This window comes from Vigna angularis, chromosome 6, assembly GCF_016808095.1.
Source record: "Vigna angularis cultivar LongXiaoDou No.4 chromosome 6, ASM1680809v1, whole genome shotgun sequence".
NCBI classification, from domain to species: Eukaryota; Viridiplantae; Streptophyta; class Magnoliopsida; order Fabales; family Fabaceae; genus Vigna; species Vigna angularis.
The window spans coordinates 35,645,970-35,667,345 of NC_068975.1; the positions used below are offsets into that span (position 1 = coordinate 35,645,970).

The 21,376-nt window shown below is 30.3% G+C and overlaps 2 protein-coding genes and 1 long non-coding RNA gene across 7 annotated transcripts; 2 read left to right on the forward strand and 1 right to left on the reverse strand.

Annotated features, from left to right (window-relative positions):
• Window positions 1-2,680: 2,680 nt before the first annotated feature.
• Window positions 2,681-11,658, forward strand: LOC108343215 (katanin p80 WD40 repeat-containing subunit B1 homolog KTN80.1). 2 transcript variants are annotated; one of them, XM_017581339.2, is made up of 18 exons: window positions 2,681-2,978; window positions 3,580-3,710; window positions 4,068-4,185; window positions 4,498-4,724; window positions 4,810-4,912; window positions 5,617-5,687; window positions 5,870-5,944; window positions 6,038-6,181; window positions 6,615-6,789; window positions 7,346-7,867; window positions 8,509-8,565; window positions 8,658-8,929; window positions 9,689-9,814; window positions 10,025-10,099; window positions 10,228-10,340; window positions 10,456-10,572; window positions 10,660-10,728; window positions 11,065-11,658. In XM_017581339.2, exons 1-18 carry the CDS (start codon window positions 2,954-2,956, stop codon window positions 11,123-11,125), a joined length of 2,481 nt encoding a protein of 826 aa, XP_017436828.1. In that variant the 5' UTR covers window positions 2,681-2,953; the 3' UTR covers window positions 11,126-11,658. The 2 variants fall into 2 exon arrangements, with proteins under 2 accessions (XP_017436828.1, XP_017436829.1); XM_017581340.2 differs by lacking the exons at window positions 2,681-2,978; window positions 3,580-3,710 and having other exon boundaries at window positions 4,493-4,724.
• A 563-nt stretch (window positions 11,659-12,221) lies between these two features.
• Window positions 12,222-17,967, forward strand: LOC108341131 (uncharacterized). Of its 4 annotated transcripts, none has more exons than XM_017578780.2 (5): window positions 12,222-12,793; window positions 15,923-15,972; window positions 16,124-16,201; window positions 16,450-17,011; window positions 17,150-17,967. In XM_017578780.2, the coding sequence occupies exons 1-5, from the start codon at window positions 12,647-12,649 to the stop codon at window positions 17,675-17,677; spliced, it is 1,365 nt and encodes a 454-aa protein (XP_017434269.1). In that variant the 5' UTR covers window positions 12,222-12,646; the 3' UTR covers window positions 17,678-17,967. The 4 variants fall into 4 exon arrangements, with proteins under 4 accessions (XP_017434269.1, XP_017434270.1, XP_017434271.1 ...); XM_017578781.2 differs by having other exon boundaries at window positions 16,102-16,201; window positions 17,150-17,966; XM_017578782.2 differs by having other exon boundaries at window positions 12,222-12,767; window positions 17,150-17,966.
• Window positions 17,308-21,322, reverse strand: LOC128197358 (uncharacterized). The gene is made up of 2 exons (XR_008249837.1): window positions 21,039-21,322; window positions 17,308-17,633 (listed from the first exon to the last, which is right to left on the reverse strand). It is a non-coding gene; the product is annotated as an uncharacterized LOC128197358 (long non-coding RNA).
• Between the last annotated feature and the right edge of the window lie 54 nt (window positions 21,323-21,376).

Below are 21,376 nucleotides of genomic sequence, written 5' to 3' on the forward strand. Positions count from 1 at the left end.
TAAAAATAATTAAGAAGAAAAAATAAATAAAACATGGACACACACTCCGATTTTAAGTTCACCACTTCCGAGGAATCTGTGTCTTCCTGTCTGCCTAGAGGGCCACACTCTTTCATTCCATAAAAAAATACCAAATAGTTTGTAACAATAGTACGTAGGTGACATGTACATAAGAGAGAAAATAATAGTGAAAAAAAAAGTTCAAAGTACTATATCTATCATTGTTACAAAAACTTGTTTTTTCCTATCCAACAATTCATGGATTGAAATTTTTTCCCTTTTTTTATGGATTTAAAAAGAGGAATAGGGCATTACATTAAATATAATGTGTTTGGTTAAAATAATGTTTGGTGTAGTGGAACAAACATGAGGCTGTGGTGCCAACCCTTGGTGAATGATTCCCCTTTTCTTTACTAACATTATTTTGATGATGCAGGGGACAGTCATGTTTCAGTGAATGTGGTGTTTGTGAAAACATTCTCTTGCTGTCTTGCACATGAAAAACATTTCACCAATTGAACGTTGAAGTGTTGAACCCCACATCATATGAGAAATCCGGCATGCTAACCTTTTCTTTGGAGTCTTTACTTTTATAATTAAGTCAGAAACTTCATGTAGTACTAATTTTGAGCAGCTTCAAAAGACAATAATAGAGGAAGATCAAGAAAAACAAGACCGTTTGCTTGTGAGAGATATTTTGTATGCTCAATTTAACGTTTAAAATATAGGATTTTTCAAGGTAAAAAAATTATTAAAATAGCTTGAGTTTTAATATTCATGCCCATTATTATGAATCATGAATATATGTTTAACTCCAACTTAGAATTAAAATTAGTAACTGATTAATTTTGTTTCCAAAATCAGGAGTATTATAACTACACTTTTGTCTTGATTTGAAAAAAAAAAATTGTCTCTGCTAACAAAGTGGATCTCAAGAATTATTGGATTTTTTTCTTGGAATTTTATAGATTATGAATTAATTGGATTATGTAAGTATAAATACTTCAGAATTTGTGGTACATGGTGTATTTGGAAATATGGTAAACTCCAAAATGATGAAAATTTCTATTTCTTCATGCCTGAATCTGAAAACAAGTGAGTGTCAGATTTAAGTTGAAGGTGAGTTAAATTGAATCCAATTTATATTCTAAATAAATATGGAAAAAGCTGTTTATATAAGTTTAGTTATAAATATTTTTAGGGAAAAAATGTGTACAATCATGATTGAGATTTTGATATCACTAAATTCAACTACTCACATGCAATTAAACTTTAGCCTGAAAAATTGGCCCACTACACTGGCTCTAAGAAATGTTGATTTGCTGGCAAAGTTTTCGAATTCATTGAAAGAAACATTTCATCTGAATAAACTCACTGTTAGTCAATGGAAACACAAACACTGCAATGGAATTGCAGTGCATATTGATGAAAAATTAGTCAACCAAAAATTGCTTATTTTTTAAATGAGTCAGATTAATTTAAAATATTTACATTAGAAAATAAAATAAATTTATGGAAAATCACAAATATTTATTACATTAACTTTTTGTGCAACAGTTACATTTATTCTTAGACTTCGGTTTAGTTTTTAAAATTAATTATCAACACAGTAAGCATTTATGAATTTTTGAATATATATTGAGTTTTATATAAAGATTATAGACTATGGATATTTTAATGAATAGAGTTCATAGTTTAAGTACGTGTTGTTAATGCAGTTGTTATATGGCTATCATATTATTGAATGACAATGAAACATGATATGTTGTTCTAAGTTTTCCCCTGCATAATGAAAAATTATACACCAAGAAAGGAAGATTATCTTATAAGGAATCTTCCCTTGTGCAATACAAGTCATTTTCGTGCCTTTTATCTCTTCAAATTGCTTCTTCTTCAATTGTTAGTTAAATTATTCAAGAAATTAGGTAGCCATATAATAAAAGGAAAAGTATTAGTAAATATCTTTGAGTTTTATTAGCCCAATCTTATAATAAATAAATATTATAAATTTATTTTTGTAGCCACAAACGTGCAAGACACAATAAAATAGAATACAATCACATTCACCGAACAATTCTTAATTCCACATAAAAAAACAAATACATTATTAAAAACTAAAAAACTAATCTATGGATGCCTCAAATATTATATAGCTTAAAAAATAAATTAAAAACCGTGTCAAAAGTGATGACACGTCAGCGACAAAAGAAGGGCTTTTTAGGTAATTTTGTAAGTATAACAGCAAGATGTGGAGGGCATTTAAGTCCGACAAGGGAAAGTAGCCATGAAAAAAAAAGGTATAGTTTGTTGAAATTTTATGAATGTATTTAATATTTATATCTATAGTATTTATCTATTTACAAACCACATAACTTTTTTTATTCCAACAGAAAGCTAATTATTTTTGGAACTTAACAATAACTAAAACTGTAGTTTATTAAATTTATATTATAAATGAACATAATAAAAAATTAAATTTAACTGAAGATCTGTCAAAAGATACTCTTAAATCAATTATTTTTTTTCTAACTGCAATCCAAAACAGACTAGTCTTTGCTGGTTGCTCCACACATAATTAATGAAGGTTACAAAATAAACAGATAAATAAAATAAATAAATATTTCAAAAAGCAAGGGGAAAGGAAAGTATTTATTACCAAGAAAAAGAAATTCCTGGTCATTATTTTCATTCCCCTTCTCATTTCTCACTGTTGAATCTGAATTCTTCTTCTTTTATTATTATTGTTTTGAGACCATTTCTCATCTGACACATCCATTACCTTAGCTTCGCATTTTCATTTCCACCCGCTGAAGCATCTCTTCTTGTTGCCGTGAATCGTTGCAGCAGCAGGGAGAGTCTTTGGAGTAGACCCAAGTTCTGGATTGTTTCCTTACTTCAAGAAAGGAAACTCATTTCAGCTTCAGAAGCTGGTTTCTGAGGTGCCCAACAAAAAATGGCAAAGCGTGGATATAAAATACGTATCCTTTTTTGTAGACAATAAATGATTGAATGTGTTCTGCTAGAGAAAATGGTTATCTGGAATTGTTTCTGTTTTTTTTTTTAAAAAAAATGGTTACTGGTGGCTGGGTTTGTATTGAAATCTGGATTAAATGGTTCTTTGCAGCTTCAAAGGGTTCTGTTTATTTATTCAGTTTTTTTTTTTCTTTTTGGGTTTTATGTTATAGGAGAGGGCAAGGTGGAATTTTGTGTGTTTGTTTTCTGGGGATAAATAAGTGATACTAATTTTGGTAGTTATGTTGGAAACTTTTAAGCTCTTTACATTTTTGTTCCATTTGGTTGCCCTGAAACTGTTGCAGAAGTTCATGGGAACTTTCAATTTCAAGGTTTTCTCTTACTTCTTATCCGTACTTTTTTCCCTTCAATTATTTAAAATATTCCTCATTTTTTCCTCTCTCTGATCTTTTGGAAATCAGATGTTGAAAGATATGAATATTCTAGGTTTAAGAATTTTGATTTGTAGAGTCTTGATTTATTTATTTACTTTTTCAATCTGGTTCTCTGTGTGTTGACTGTGTTGGTGTATTTGATAATGTGAATTCCTGAGCCAATAAACTTTAGAGGAATTTGTGGCTCATTCGGCAAGCGTCAATTGTTTAAATATCGGAAAGAAAGCATGCCGTCTTTTCATTACTGGAGGTGATGATCACAAGGTCAATCTTTGGACAATTGGGAAGCCAACTTCACTAATGGTCAGTGCCATTGCTTGCTATGTTTTTTGTAGCATTCTAATTGGGATATTGCTACCGCGAGATCATTGGCTCGGCCACTTTAACAGAGTGGCCTATTTCTAATGCGTCCTACTTTCTTTTACAATTTTTAGTGGTTTCCTTACTTATCTGTTTAAAATTTTTGGCACTGCCGTCATAGGGAGGATACTGCGAAACTGGGATTTACTACCATAGTCAGATCATAATAATATATCATCTGTAATAGTTTTCCTGATTGGATTCCTCATTATGAATTGTATGTGACTTTGTTTTGATGGAAGTAGTGCCAGGTGGCATCTGTGACCGACCTAACAATACTTGACTTACTGCAACATGCAGAGCCTATCTGGTCATACTAGTCCAGTTGAATCTGTCGCATTTGACTCAGCAGAAGTTTTAGTACTTGGTGGAGCATCAACTGGTGTGATAAAGCTTTGGGATTTGGAAGAAGCTAAGAGTAAGTCAATTAGTCCACTAAACCATGATGAAGTTAGGATAATATTACAATCTAGAATGGTGTTTATTGTTGGATCATCTGAGTGTAAACTAGAGAAATGAATGGTGTTTATTACATGACTAAAGAATTATGAATTTGGCAGTTTGGCTATCTACCTTCCTTGAACAATTTTATAATGGAATCCACAAGTACTGCTACTACTTCTGATTTTGAAATCTTACAGCATTTTTCATATTTTGGTCACCATATGTGATCCTACCTTTGATAATTCAGTAACACTTCTAATATATTGTTATTGTTCTTGAAGTATAGTGGTTCGCACAGTTGCTGGACACAGATCCAATTGTACTGCTGTTGAGTTTCACCCCTTCGGTGAATTTTTTGCATCTGGCTCCATGGACACTAATCTAAAGATTTGGGACATAAGAAAAAAAGGATGTATTCATACGTACAAGGGTCATAGCCAGGGCATCAGTACTATCAAATTTACTCCAGATGGCCGTTGGGTTGTTTCTGGTGGATTAGATAATGTTGTGAAGGTAACAATATGGACATTCTTAGACCAGTGATGCTCTAACATGCAATAGATTTTAACTTACACAATTTTTATACCAATATGTGCAGGTGTGGGATCTAACAGCTGGGAAGCTCTTGCACGACTTCAAGTTCCATGAAGGACCCATTAGATCAATAGATTTCCATCCGCTTGAATTTCTTCTGGCTACAGGTGATTTTTTTGAACAGTTGAAGCATTTAATAGTGGTAGATGCTTACGTATGGGGAATATAAAAATATTATTTGTTTCATAATAATCGCTGCTTTTATTGAATAGATACATATATATAATCTTTTAGATACTGTTAATATAAATCCTTCTTAGACTACTCTTCTTATTCATATACAATCCCTCTTGATGCTCATTGTTAGGAAACATAGAAAGTATTATTCTTTCCTTCTTTTAGTATTTTAATTTCAGTGAGTTAAGTCTTGTCATTGTAGGAGATTCAAACTATGAAACTTCCACATCTATGTTGTAGATATCTAATTAGATCTTACCAAATTCTGTAATAATCAATTAATAATTAAAGCCTATTAAATAAAAGCCTATTTTATACTTAAATAAAAGAATATGAAATATTTGGATATTATCAGACGGTGGTCTTAGGGATGTGAAATGTGTTGTTTCGTTTTGCTTAGTGTCAATTATAACATGTTCCATACTTGATCTTCTCTACCTCCAAAACTTCTACAAACTTATTGTTTGTATAAACATGATATTAGGATGTCCCACACTGGGTAGGAATATGGCTAAAGTTAATCATTATAAGGCTTGTGTAATCCTCCCCTCTTGATCTAACTTCTGGGGTTAAGTTACGCCTGGTTTATTACTAATATATGCAAGTTAATTGAAATTCACAAACTGTTTTGCAGGTTCTGCTGATAGAACAGTGAAATTCTGGGATTTAGAAACCTTTGAAATGATTGGATCTGCCAGGCGTGAGGTATCTAAACTTTTTGAAAGGAAACAATTATATTCATTTCTGCCAAACACATGTACTTGTGCGGCACAATAAAATTTATATTCTTTGATAAGTGTAAATTATTGCGTTTTCTTTAATTACTATAAATAATATCACTTTTTATTGTATTAGATATCTAAAATATATCATATTATTTTTATAAGGCTTCTGGGGTACGCTCAATAGCTTTTCATCCTGATGGAAGGACCCTATTTACTGGACATGAAGATAGTTTGAAGGTAAAAAATTGCAATTTTTAGATTATATATAAATTCATAATACAGCATTTGCAACTGATTAAAGATGTCATTTGCTATACCGATATATTGTAGGTGTATTCATGGGAACCTGTGATATGTCATGATACTGTTGATATGGGATGGACAACACTTGGTGATCTTTGTATTCACGATGGGAAACTTTTGGGGTGCTCATTCTACCGGAATTCTGTTGGAATCTGGGTAGCAGATATATCGGTAGGATCCACTATGTTATTAATTTAGATTGCTTCTTCTACATCTTAGTTTAGAGACATGTCGTGCCTGTTATATTCATATATTTACCTCTATTATAATTGTGAAGGTGTACTTGTAAAGTTGTGTGATGCCATCACTTCAGCCCTGCTTATGCAATACTGAAATTAGGGAAATATTTAATAGCCTGGAAAACAGAATTCCAGCACATTTAATGATGTATGTGTATAGTGCAATAACACTCCAGGTTTGCTTGAGAATAAAGAAAATTTCTTCCTTTGCTCATTATTATTATTGGTTAATAGTATTAGTAATCAGTTTTATATGCTTATTTCTTGATATATTTCTCGATAGTCTAAATGAACTATATTTTGAGATGGAATTTTTCTCTTTATTTTCTTTGGCCATATTCTGACTGGTAGCTTCAACATTTCAGCTTATTGAGCCATATGGTGCTGGCTTGGATCCCAAAAAAAATGAAGTCACAGAACAAAAACATGATCTTCAAAATAGTAAACTAGAGAAGGTTGAAGTTAATGAAAGACCAACCTCTGGGTTGCGCAGCATGTCTCCTGATGAATCAAAGGAGATAAAGAATATATATATTGACTGTAAGCTTATGTTTTCTTCTTTTTTCTTTTCCTTAGTTACTCTTTGGAAATTGAAGTTCTGTATCATAAGTTGCACTGTTTTGGCCTCATTTGATGGAATTTTGCTGCATTTTAATGCTCTGCCAACACAGATATTCCTTATTGGCGTTGGTTAACTTGCTAAAACCAAACCATACTGAATTACTGCTCTTTATCAGCTTTATCTTGCCATTCTTGATAATGTTGATTTAGTTAGGTTTAGATTTGGATTTGTCAAGGTTATTAAACATTTGCCTCTGCCAGAGTCTGCGCTGTATGGTACAACCTATCAGATTATTAGACTGGATACTCCCATAAAACATCAATGTTTGTTTTAGAAAAGAGTGTGTTTGTGTTTGCAGCTATGTTGAATTGACTTAAACTGAATTTAATTTTACATGAACATCAAGTAAATTTCTTGACATGATGAATGAGGATACATGCATAATACTTGCATAGTTCCGGTGTCTATGTATTATAAATCTAATCATTTTACCAATCGTGTATCTAATAAAATGCTCATTTCTTCCTTATAAAGCTTCTGGAGGGAGACCTTTTACTTTACCGAGGTCAGGGTCTTTAAGTTCTGAAAAAGTAGATCTCCCAGAGGAATTCAAGGAAATTTGCAACTTGGGAACAATCAAGCAGAGTCCTCTGACAGGAGTTCGTGTAAAATCAAATGAACAAGCAATTAGAAAATCTTTCATTGCACCGAACATTGTACCTCGGGATGTTCCTGAGGGTAAAGTCTCAGCAAAATCTGAAAAAGAGACCATCACCTTTTCAAAGACTAAGCCTGGAATGTTACTCAAACCAGCTCATGTACGGAGAGCATCCACTGGCAGATTTGATGTTGATAGGTTTTCAGAAGATATGAAGTCTGGAACCTTTTGTGATCCTGCAATTAAATTAGACAGCACAAAAGAGCCCAAGTTCCAAACAAATCTGGGACCTCCGAATGAAGTCAAAGAATCGTGTGAAGACAAACATCCTATCAAGAGTGTTACAGACAAGTTTGACAAGATTTTGTCTCCGAGTAGATTTTCCGACCAAAAGAAATGTAAGTTTTCTTATTAACCACTGAGCATATCAAATGCAACTTATTGCCGATTTTGTAGTTCCCTATCCCTATCATATTTTCTTAATCTCTTTTATTTGGTTTACTGTTCCATTGCTATAAACAAATTCTCTTTGACTCAGCTATACCTTCCGTAGATTGTTAACTTCATTAGCCTCAAGTATTTAAGCTCTCAATTATTGAATTGTTGTTTTTTCTCCTTTGATCCCAATCTATATTTTTACTTAATGCCACTTGCTACCTTAACCCTCTCAAGAAAGGCTAATTTCTTATCATACTTTGTTCGGAAATATTTACATTTGCCCCTTGATTTTAAATATATCGAAATGTTATGAAATTCTCTGTAGCAAAGTTTGCCTTTGACTTCCAACTTATATTTCCTTTGAAAAATAGTGAATAAACTATTGGCTAAGACTCTGGAGAGATAAGTTCTTTTTAGGGATGTGAACAAGCAGGTATTCTGGCAAGTAGCTTGTTGAGATTTGGTTCTGCTTTAGTAAAAGAGCCGAATTTCCATGTATGAGGTCATTCAAACAGAGATGTTATGCATACTTTGGCTTATTGTTTATGATTAAAGTTGAGTCTTTCGAGTTTAAACAAGTGACATTCTTATTATATTTCAGGTGATAAATCCTCACCTCACAAGGAAGAAAGTAGTCCAGTTAAATACGTCAATGGAGGTCTGCAATCTCTTATATATGCAATTTTAATCTCTTATATATACACTGTAAAAGCTACTGAAAATTGAATATTTTTATGTCTATTCATGCAGTTGCTGTTGTACGAGGAAGGACCCGGTCATTGGTTGAGAGGTTTGAGAGACGGGAAAAGATTCAAATTGACGAAGATCAAACTAATGTATTCCTCCCCACAATAAATGAAACGACAGAAAAAGTTCACCATGAAGATCAAATAAAAGCATCTCCCACAGTCACCATAGTATGTGAGAGGAGAGAAAAAACTCCCTTAATTGAAGATCAAAACAATCTGCCCTCTGTTCCCAAGACGACAATATTGGAAACTGATAAATCTCCTGACACACTGGTAAATTTTTCTCCACTTTACGAGTGTTATGATACTAGCATATTCTTTGTAGCTTCCAGTTTTTTTATGGTGAAAGTTATGTTTGTATATGAAGGTCCATAGGTTCCAGTTTTTATACTTTTAAGCCAGAAGCTAACCTATTGAAATTTTGATAGGGTTGATAATTTGGTATGGGTATTTGTGACTTTGTTTGTATCAATACGTACACTAGAGAAACACATTCAATGGGGTTTCCTCCCTGGAAATACCTATAATCCATCCATTCATACCATTGTTTCACTTTACAAACCAAATACATCCTTAGGCTAACAATTAATTTCATAAAAACAGGAAAAACAACCAATTGCAGATTTCTTATATATTTCCAACATTCTCAACAAAGAAATTGATGACTCATGCATAATACATTCACACACGACATACATGTACAATTTCAATTGGGTCTATACATTCTCACACAAGCATTCGAAAACACTTTAGAAATCATACAGCATATTTCTCCTTTGGAAATAACTAGTTCCCATCCTTTTATAAAATATAACTTTTTCAAGTATATTACACATCAACTTAACTGCACATTTCTCTAAAATTCACTGTCCATCTTCTTTTATAGTGTACGAAGTAAAAAAAAAGGATTTCATATATATATATATGCCTTGAAAGAATGTGAAAGATCAAATTTAATCATGAACTCATTTTCACAAATTGTTACTTTTTGGTAATTCAACTAAATAGTGTTTATGTTTATCAATATTGCAGAAAGTTGAGCCTCAAATCTCTATACGGCATTCAAACTCTGCAAATGAGGAAGAAATCATTGAAGGTCTGATGCAAACTCATGATGTAACATTGAGTAATCTTCGCTCACGCTTGACAAAGTTACAGGTAAGTTTTGCTAGTTGTTAATACTCAATGTTTCAGTCTGTATTATTCTTAGATGTGGAACTCATAACAATGTTGGCCTTATGCTGTAACGCTGATGTACAATTTTATGATTGTCTGCTAAACAGGGCTACAGAAAGAAAATGATAAAAACTAGAACCACTTTGTAATTAACTTACTGACTCGTCATGGTAATGCTGTTTACTTTTGTAGGTTGTGCGGCACTTTTGGGAGCGCAATGACATTACAGGCGCTACCAGTGCTTTGAGAAAGCTGCCAGATCAATCTGTGCGTATTTTATGAGTAGTGCTACGGCACTTGTAGGCTTATTTTTGTGGTGTTTTTGTACTTTAACTAGAAAGTCATGGTTTTATTGTTGAATATACAGTCCTGAAAATAGTTTCGTTTTGATGCAGGTTCAAGCAGATGTTATCAGTGTCCTTGTGGAGAAGATGGAGATTTTCACCATGGATTTATTTTCTTGCTTACTTCCTGTGCTCACAGGCTTGCTTGATAGCAAGATAGAAAGGTAATCGTTTATTAATATATTGGTTTTGGAAACACATGGTGATACCCCTGCCTACTTCTGTTGATGAACACGGGACTTGTTACTTTCTCATATTTACTCTGTTCTCACTGTACAGACATGTCAAGGTGTCACTGGATATGCTGTTAAAGCTTGTAGCAGTTTTTGGTCCAACAATACGTGCAACTGTTTCAGCACCTCCCTGTGTTGGTGTTGATCTACATCAAGAGGAAAGGTGACCTCCATTTTCACATATTATTCTTTTCCCTTTCTCATGTATTTTATGTGAATGAACCTAACTTCTATAAAATCTTGAGGACAGACGGGAATGCTGCAACCAGTGCTTTATGGAACTGCAAAAGATCCAAATGATCCTTCCAATACTGATACGGTAATCATGCAGTTTTTATTGGTGTTGACAAATATGTAAATTGAAAACAGTTTTTGTTAATCTATTTCAAAAATTTTAACATTTGTTTGACATTGAAAATATCAATCTTATGGTGGGAAAAGGCAAGTGGGGTATGCAACTAAAAATTCAAGTAGTAAAAGGAATGTTACAGAATTGCATTTTTTTTCCTTTTTGGCATACTATTCATGTTTCTGTTTTGATGAAGCATAAATCTATCAGTTTTCCTAAATAAGTAGTATTAACTTATTACCAGTTTATTTACATCTCATCAAGAAAATAAATCACATCACAGCTTCATTTTCTTTTTTGCTGCAGGAGGGGTGGATTATTGGCCAGGTCTGCCCTAGAGTTAAATCTTGTTCTTCAGCAGTCCTAACTGAAAATGTTGTATGAACTTTATGCTAAATTGTGAGGGAGTGACGTGGCTCAATATGCTTTGAGGCAGGACTGTACTCAAAACTTAGAGGTTTCATGTTGGGTTACTGTGATCGCAGCCTACAATTTTGTCTTGATGATTTGCTCTATTAGCTGTCATCATCGGCTTTGTTGATGGAAGAGCATTATATCTAATGATATTTGGAAGAAAGTTGTTTTAGCTCATGTTAAGACACTTAAAGCTAGAACATCCATCTCAGGATCTTGGTCTTCCAACAGTTGTTTGTGAAGGCTTGTGTCCATAACTTCACTGATCTTGGCTATATTGCTTGTACCTATTTTTTTTTTCTTCAATTGTTGTCTGGTTACTACCGTTAATACTCACCCGAACTGAGGTTTGGTGCGTATAATAGTGACTATAAGCATATGTATCAGTCAGATGTATGTAGTAGTAGTAGTAGTAGTCATGCATATTTCTTATGTATATCTCATGTTCTAATTTCAATGAAATGGAGCTTCATTTTTTTGTTCAAACTGCTCCAGCTTCTTTTATTTATATATGCTGCCTACCATGTCCTCTAGGATTATCATGTTATAATCAAACCCACTATGCTTAATTTATTGTCCACCATAAACAATCTGTTATTATATTATTGATTTAAAAATTACTAATTTTTTCATAAAAAATATAAAATATTTAAAAAATTCGGTTTAATTATAGAAAATGTGCAGAAAAATTGCACTCAAGAAAACTAAATGACTGAAGTATAACCTATATAAACAATTTCCATTTTTACGTGCTTATATATGTGGCATTTGTTCTATGCAAGTTTGTTGGTTTGCCAACAATTCCCATGTGAAAACAAAAGCATGAGAAAACAAAATATCATCATGATAAACCAAAACATAGCAATAAACAATTAAACCAAAGCATAAGGCATACGAAAATGGACAACTTGTTAAACAGCACTTTCTAAAATTAGGCTTTCATCCTCTAAAGAAACTTGCAATATATGAAAAAAAAAGTTAGCAAATTCATTAATTGAAGAATGCAGAGAAAGTTGTGGAGAGAGAAAAAAAACAGTGGTAGAGAGAGAAAGAGAAGAGCCATAATTAGAAACGTACAACTGTCAATTTTTCAACATCCACAATTTTGTTTCTATATTTTATGATGTTACTGTAATTGTTTTTTAAGATATTCCAACTTCAAATTCGAAACCTTTCTGTGAGCAACAATTAGAATCTCTCAGCCCCTCATTTCACGCATACCCTGTCAACTAAATTTACATTCTTTCGCCCAAACAAAACATGTCAGAAAACCACATCGAACTAACAAAAACCACCGTTTCCCCAAAATTTTCCAGAAAATAGCTCTCGTTGCCTTGTCCCTCCACACTCCCAAGTCATTTTTGTTCAAGCTTTCCTGACCAAAAAACATGGTGGTTTTTTTTCTATAACAAAGGCAACATTTTTCTGGCTGCATAGGATATTATTAAAGAAGGGTTATTAGATGTGAAAGGTGATGGGAGCAGAGACGTTGAAGGGGTGGGGCACCTGGGAGGAGCTCCTCCTTGGTGGGGCCATTCTCCGTCATGGAACCAAAGATTGGAACGTCGTTGCCACCGAGCTTCGAGCCCGAACAGGTTTTCCTTACACCATTACTCCTCAGGTAAAAAGAACAATTAATAATTCATTAAACAACTTTTATTTTTCTTTCCTTAATTTTCGATTTTAAAAGTAAATAAAAATAAAATTCACTTGCATTATTTCTTTTATACTTTATTTGAATTTCGTTTCTTATTTATTATTTTCTTTTTAATGGATTATATTATCATAAAGTCATACTATTTTTAAATATATTGAAAACTTCAATAATAAAAAATTACTAGAAGCATTGATGTGAAAGATTTTGAATTTTTACGTCTTTAAAATTTCATTGTTTACTTTTTTGCAAGCAATTGATTTCAGCATTATAACAAATATTTTACTATGTTTGTTGAATTTCTTTAATAACCTGTAAATTTTATTGTATGAGTTAAGTTGCCTTACATGAGAGTGAAACCTTCTAGGCAATTTTTTCTGCTAAAGTAAATGTTTTAATCTTCTTGTCCATAAAATAATCTGTGCACGAATATATTTATTATGGAGGTATAATTGAAAACCTAAAATAATTGTGGAAAGTAAGAACAAAGCGTAAAAATAAAAGCAAAAAGAAAATCATATTCGAGCAATTTTCTTTTTGCTTTTGAATTTACTGGTACAGCCATTGCACAGTGATGACGTCTGATCCACATTTGTTGACTCTTTAAATTGATTTCGTAGTCTATGAATTATAATTAACTCATATCAACTAAATAATGGGTTATTTGTTAATGTAATTAAGATGGATTATAGTCAACATATGTTTATTTTGTTTTATAACATTGTTTTGAAATGAAAGATTGTTTCAAAGATACATCATGTGTTGACCCCTTGCCAAGCGAGGAAATTTATTTATTAAACATATATTCTTTAGTTAAGGATGATAATAGGTTTGGTGAAACACGAATAATATTTATTTAGTAAAAATTTGTTTGTTATCTATTGAATGTTTATATAAAAAATATTAATGAATATTTTAAAATTTGTGAATATTTTCAAATATATGCGAATATTTAAAAAAGATATTTTATAAATTTTTAAAATAAAATTACAAATATATATATAATATAAATTAAATTAAATAAAATATAAACTAATTTTAATTTTAATTAAATTAAACAAAATATAAATTAAAATTTAATTTTAATTTTTTGAGTAATAAATATTCACACATACAAATGATATAATATTTTATTTATTTATAAATAGATATTAAAATATTTATTATATATAGATATTAAAGTTTTACAGCTGATTTATTGGTATCATCAAATAGATAGAAATGAGTAATATATATATATATATATATATATATATATATATATATATATATATATATATATATATATATATATATATATATATATTAAAATTTGTATTATTTGATTAATTTAATAAAAAAATAGTAAGATTAATACAAAACACGCATGAAATTATAAACATTTTACATCATAACTTCCAAATAGCTATTGGAATGACACATTGCTTATTATTTGAAATGATAAATGATAGTCGAATTATGTGTTTCATAATTATAATAATCAATATAATCATATGTAATTAGGAATACGTGGAGTCAAGGAGGAACATGTATTAATTATATTTTATCGGTCTAAAATATTTCTCTCCTGTCCATTTCATACCTACTTAAAAATACCCACTCAATTTTAAGGAATAAATATGTTTGTAATTTTAAATTTAGATATAAAATTAAAATTCATCTTAATAATTTTCTTTTTTATACATTTTATTATTTAAATTTAAAAAATAAATAAATATAGAATATAATTCTTTTAATTATATAGCATTAACTTTTTTATTTTAAACGTTTCATATATTCGAGTCAATATATGTGAAATTATATAAACAGTTTAAATATTAGTTTAAAATTCCGTTTAACATAAAAAAATGTAATGTATTTGGGTTAAAAAATTATATTTATTTAATTTTTAAATTTAAAGATTAAATTATATCAAATTTAGAATAAGGAAAAATTTTAATTTTGTATGAAAGTTTAAAGACTAAATATTTAATCTTAATTTTATCTAAAATCAATTCTTTAAAACATAAATTCATATAGAAAACGTAAATATAATTATATAGTAAAATATTAATACTAAAAAAATTATTTAAAAAAATAAAAATAGGCTGCGCCACAAAGTATAAATTTTGATAAAATTATATCTGCAAACACCATCTGTCTAAAAATATATAAATTTATAAAATCAATCTCTAAATGATTATTTAATTGTTAAGGTTTTAATCATCAATAATATTACTTTATTAACTTTTTTTAAAATAAATATTCAAATAAAAACTACTAACTATGAGTAATAAGTATTTTGCAATTTAAATATTAGAGTATTCATACTTTTCTCATTATGAACATTAATTAAAATATTCATATTTATTATTTCTGGATATCCATTAATACTATATTCAGATAAGTTAATTTAAGAGAATTATTTATTTCACTTGATAAATTTAAAATTTTCTAGAGTATAACAAAAAATTAAAAGAAATTTAAAATTTAAAATTTTTTAAAAAGTACTTCAAATATTTGAAATTTACTTCAAGAAATTATAATTTCACAACTAGTCACTTATTAAAAAAATTGAATATTTAAATTTAACTACTATTTTTTTTTAAATTTATATTTTAAAATAAAATTTTATCTTAAAATAAAAATACAATTACTTTATTAAATTAGAAAATTGAAATGCAAGACATTATAATTATTCTATATAAATAAAATATCTAAAAAGTAAAAATAATAATAGTAAGTAATTCAAATATTACAAATTTCAATCCTTCAAAATTGCATCTAGTATCCAAACACAATATAAAGTCAGTCATTCGATACCTATTTGAATGTTATCAAGAATACAGGGAGATAAATTTTATAGATTACCTTATGCATAAATTAATTTTAGCCTCTAAACAATTTATTTCATTCTTTTTTTAAAAGTATTTATAGTTAAATTGAGTAAACTAATTTATCAATGGCTAAACCATATATTCATATACCAAATTATCAATAATACCATTCATAGGAGTTAAAATATCATGAGTGAATCTTCATTTGAGTCCATGAGATGCCAAAAGTCGTCTCTTTAGTCTGTAGTCTTTGATTGCAGTAGGCGTGTAACTTTTGCAGGTATGTAAAGCCAAATATGAAGATCTGCTGCAACGATATTCTGGAAACAAGTAAGTATAATACATTTCTTAAAAGAAAATTCAACTTGTAGATTTTAAGAAATACACTTTGAAGATTCCAAAGACATCCTTTGCCTTTTCTCATTGTAATATGGTAAAAATGACATTTTTGTTCTCAAGTTCAAAGGAATGACATTCTCAGGGCTTGGTATGAGGAGCTTAGGAAGACTAGAGTGGCAGAGTTGAAGAGATCTCTAGAGATATCTGAAGATTCAATTGGGTTAGTTGCAATTTTTTCGCTTCAAGCTGGGTTTTTGGTAGAAGAGACAACATAGTATTTATTGTCAGATACAACAAGTCTCAATTTGTTTGAGGTTTTCATTTTTGTTTTCCATAAATGAAATGTTCATGTTCAGTGGAATGAAGGCACATGAGAGAAAAAATTCAGAGTCCTTGACTGGGGATAAATGTTGGAAAACCGGTATGCTTTTTTGGGTGTAGTTTACAAAATATATATCTTTGTTTCAGGTCTCTTGAATCAAAGCTTGAAAGACTGAAGGGTGGTAAGAATGAGAAAAGAGATGGTTGTGATGTTGATAATGGATCAGGTCGTCCAAAGTTGCATGTAGCTTCACATAAATTAGAAAGAGTCGAATCTTCCACCAAAGACACATCAAAGGATGGACTATCTGCTGGGAGTTTCACACATGAAACTCTTCCATCTGTTCCTGTTGAACATTTCGAGACCAAGCCTGACAAACTTTTGAATGTAGATAAGTTAGCATATACTGTATACCAAGGAGAAGGGGGAACTTTTAAGAAACGAAGAGGGAAGAGGAAAAGGAAGTATTGTGGCAAAAATACCAAGGAACCAAGTATGGCAGAGAGTGTTTTGTTAGATTCAGTTGATGTTATGTCATGGTGTAAAGAAAATTCTACCAGTTACTACAGTGAAGTTGCCAAATCAAGCGATGTAAATTATCAGAATAGGAACTTGAAAAAGAGTAGGGTGGAAGACATGGTGAAGATTTTGGATTCTATTTTTGAAACTAAATGTGCTTCTGCATTTCGTCGTAGACTTGATAGTCAGGTATGTGTAATTAAACAGTCTCATCTTTCAAACAGTTCTGTTGATGTAGATGCCGTGAATGGATAAATGGAGTTTGATCTTTACCCTGTGGTTTTAGTTTTGTGGTAATCTGTTTGTTGTTCTACTATTTAACAACAGAAGAGAGGAAGGTACAAGAAAATGATCCGACAACACATGGACTTTGACACCATAAGGTCAAGAATTAGCAACCAAACAATTAGATCATGTGTAGAACTTTTTCGAGACTTGCTTCTACTCACTAACAATGCTTTGGTTTTCTACTCCAAGAACACTCGTGAATACAAATCTGCTGTACTATTAAGAGACATTGTGACAAAAAAGATAAAGGAAAGTTTGAAGGACTCGAGTAACAAAGTCACCAACACCCAGGTTACTAATGCGCCTATGAATAATCCTCATGTGAAACCAAAAAACATACGATGTGGAACTAGAAAAACAGTAGCAAAAACAGGTGGAGGAAATATTTCTGTGTCTGGAGTTTCACATGGTACAAAGAAACATAGTAAAGTCGATTCTCCATCTTCTGTGGAATCCCTCAGCGTGAAGAAGAGAGGTTTTGGTCGACCAAAAAAGGTTGGACGAGGATCTGCAAGTCAAAAGCCTGCAGTGCCAATGAAGGGAAAGAAAAAAGTTAGAAGCAAGTAATAACACATTAACCTTGTACAAAATTTTTTACTTTTTGTTGGTTAGATATTTTTTTGTCTTCTCTAGTGAAGGACCAAGTTTCTTTAAGTTTCAAGCTACCACCAAAAGAAACTTTATTACAAGTTGCAAGGGGAAGTTAACCACAAATATATGAAACAGCTCCAAAGTATACAGTAACTGTAGTGTATAAAAGTTTTCCATGAAAATATTCATTTTTTTTTCTTACAACATTTAGATTTCTTGTAAACTGTTTGACTGTAACAAAAGTGTATTAAAGAATGATCATGACTGTTAGTTGGAGTTAACTTGATTTATGGGTAACCTTTTATAAACGAGCATACCAGTGGTTATATTTTATAAAGTAGGAGAAGAACAACCAGTCCTTTCATAAAAAGAACAAACAGTCAACATAAAAATACACAATAACTTGTCGCCAAGAGTTCATATTTGCGATTTAAATGAGATGAGTTTAACTTTATTTAATTTTTTGAAGAATAATTAAATTCTGTATTTTTATTTGTTGTGAAAAGTGCATAGCCCTTTCCCGGTTAAGTTTTGATATCATATATAATTAAACTAACCAAAATAAATATGGTATCAAAACTTAACAATTCTTTGTATAATTAATGTATATAGACTTCAACGTAATCTTTTGGCCACATTAAATTATAGATCGAACATATAATTACATGTAACCTGTACAGATATTTTGTCACCCTCCCACAGTACTTAACTTCAGTAAGATACAAATTAATTATTAACCTCTTGATTATCTAACCAATAAAATATTATTATACAAGGCTACTACTGTGTCAACAAAATGAATATATGATTTGATATAGTTGACAATAATCAGTAAATTATAGGCTTAGACATTTTAAACTTGCTGTTAATTAATTAATAAATGTTGTACCGGTAAAATATTTAATGACTTTTATTATCTTTTATTGATTTTATTTTTTTCTAGCTCTACAAATAGAGAGTTTTTCCCCATTCCAAAAACACACCAAAAGCAATCTTCTCTCCTTCTCTTTTCTTCTATTCCTCTTCTAAAATTATTCTGGATTTATTTTATACTCTTTTTAGAGAGTCTCAGAAAATACTGCTCGTGATTTTGTCACCTTTTATACCACAATCTTAAGGCTCAATCCCGAAGGATCAAAACTTTGTTTTCAGAACTCGGTATTTGCGAGACCCATAACTTCCTGAGGCTGCCAAGGTGCTTGCAGCAACGATGACTTCTGATTGCATTTGTAAGGACCGCGGATAAGGACGAAGAAGATGAGGTACTTGAGTAAATTTTCATATATTTTACCTACAAAGAGAAAAGCACAACCAGGTATTGTCTCGTTTACCAATAAAAAAATTGTGGGGGTGTAGGTAATTTTACTTAATTACTCGAAAAATAAATTTTGGTTTTTCACCTAATGATATTGATAGTATTCTAAACCTAATGATATTGATAGTATTCTAAATTTGAAAATGGTGATTGTATCATTATATGTTTGTATGTGGATGACATGTTAAATTTTGGTACACGCAATGAGATTGTCGTTAGAACTAAATCGTTTCTAGGATCAAAATTTGAAATGAAAGACATGGGTGAAGCCAATGTGATTTTAGGTATTAGAATCATAAGGAAGGGAGATATTATATTATTACCCCAAGAACAATATATTGAGAAACTTCTTAAGAAGTTTAGGTTTTATAACCTCAAACCAGTGAGTATCCCTTATGATGCTAATTCTAAATTAATGAAAAATAAAAGGAGAATCATTATCTGAGCCTTAGTAACTGCACTTGATGAGTTTTTCTAGACCCGATATTGCACATGATGAGTTTTTCTAGACCTGATATTACTTATGCAATAGGTAGATTGATTGAGTAAGCTGATATTACTTATAAACCAAATGTTCAGCCCAGTGTGTCCGGCACAAGAAAATGTGAGTGTCCGTTTAGGTTGAGGGGTAAACCTAAAGGAGAGGGTTGGGTCTTAACTGTTATGTGCGGCTATCACAACCATGAATTAGCACAGAGTTTGGTTGGTCATCCTTTCGCTGGGAGGTTAAATGATGATGAACACTCAATTCTTGTTGACATGACCAAAAGTCAAGTCAAACACTCAAATATTCTTTTGACTCTGAAAGAACATAATGATGATAAATAAAATCAATAATTAATAAAATCAATAAAATATATAAATAAAATTAGAAATTAAAATTTAAATAACAAGCAAACAATTTTTTTTTAAAAAAGTTTAAATAATTAATTAATGAACAATACGTAAATAAATTTAAAGTAAGACACAAATTACAAATTCAAAATAATAATTTAATAAAAAAAACAATTACATAATATATAATATTTAATTAAATAATAAATACAATAAAACATTACACATTAAAAAATATATAAACAAATCAATAACTAAAAAAATACAGAAAACAATAACATAAAAAATTAATACTTAATTAAATAAAATATATAAAATATATTACAAATTAATATTTAATTAAGAAACAAATAAAATACTTTTAAAAACTTTAAATAATTACATAATAAATAACACGTAAATAAATAACAAATATAAAACATATTACAAATTCAAAATTAAAAAGTTCATAAAATAATTACATAATATATAATATTTAAATACACACAAATAAATATATAACAAATTATTCATTTCAAACACATTATAAATAAAAAGTTAAATCATTACTTAATAAATAATTAATAAAATCAACAAAAGCAATAAAACCATTAATTGATAAAATCAATAAAATATATAAATAACAAACAAGCAAAAAAGTTTTAACAACTTTAAATAAATCAATAATAAACAATACGTTAATTAATTTTAAATATTACACAAATTACAAATTCAAAATAACGAATTTAACAAAACTAAAATAATTACATAATATAATATTTAAATAAATACAAACAAATATATATCAATTTATTTATTTCAAACATATTTTAAAATTAATACCTAATAAAACTTAAAAACAAAACAATTTAAAATCCAAATCAATATTAAAATAACAAAAACAGGAAAATACATGTGTATCTCAAACTGCGGCATAGGGTTATGCGGAGTTGGAAATTCGGTGATGCAGTAACCGGCGTTCGAACGCCGACGCCTTAACCGTAATTCAAATTTCGGTTAAGGTTTTCGAGCTTCGATTCACGCCATTCAACGACAAATCCAACCATCTTTAATCTATTCCAACAATCTTTAATCCTATATATTTCTAAGTTCAGTCATATAGTTCAATCTAATTTCTACTGCAATCTATATATACATACAACAACATTGCAAACGATAATGGATAGGAGGAGAGAATCAAAGACTAACTTGCACAAATCAAAGCTGCGGAGAGGAAGTCCAATACCACCGCACACACCATCGAAGAAGAAGACGACGACAAAGGGTGTTCGAACGACATAGTAAGGTTCTTTTTGAAGGCGCGAGAGGAGTTTTTAAAGGAGTGTAGGGTTTTCATTTTAAAATACCAAACATATTCAAAGATTCTCTGAAGTGTACATGCAGATTTTCATAAGGTTATTAAAGTAAATTTGAGGGTGCAGATGAGATTATGGAGGTGCATGGGGAGAGCTCTTATCTATTTTGTGTCTGCTTTCACTGCAAATCAGGGGTCAGGGTTTAATAATGTGAAACGCAGATGGCTTTTC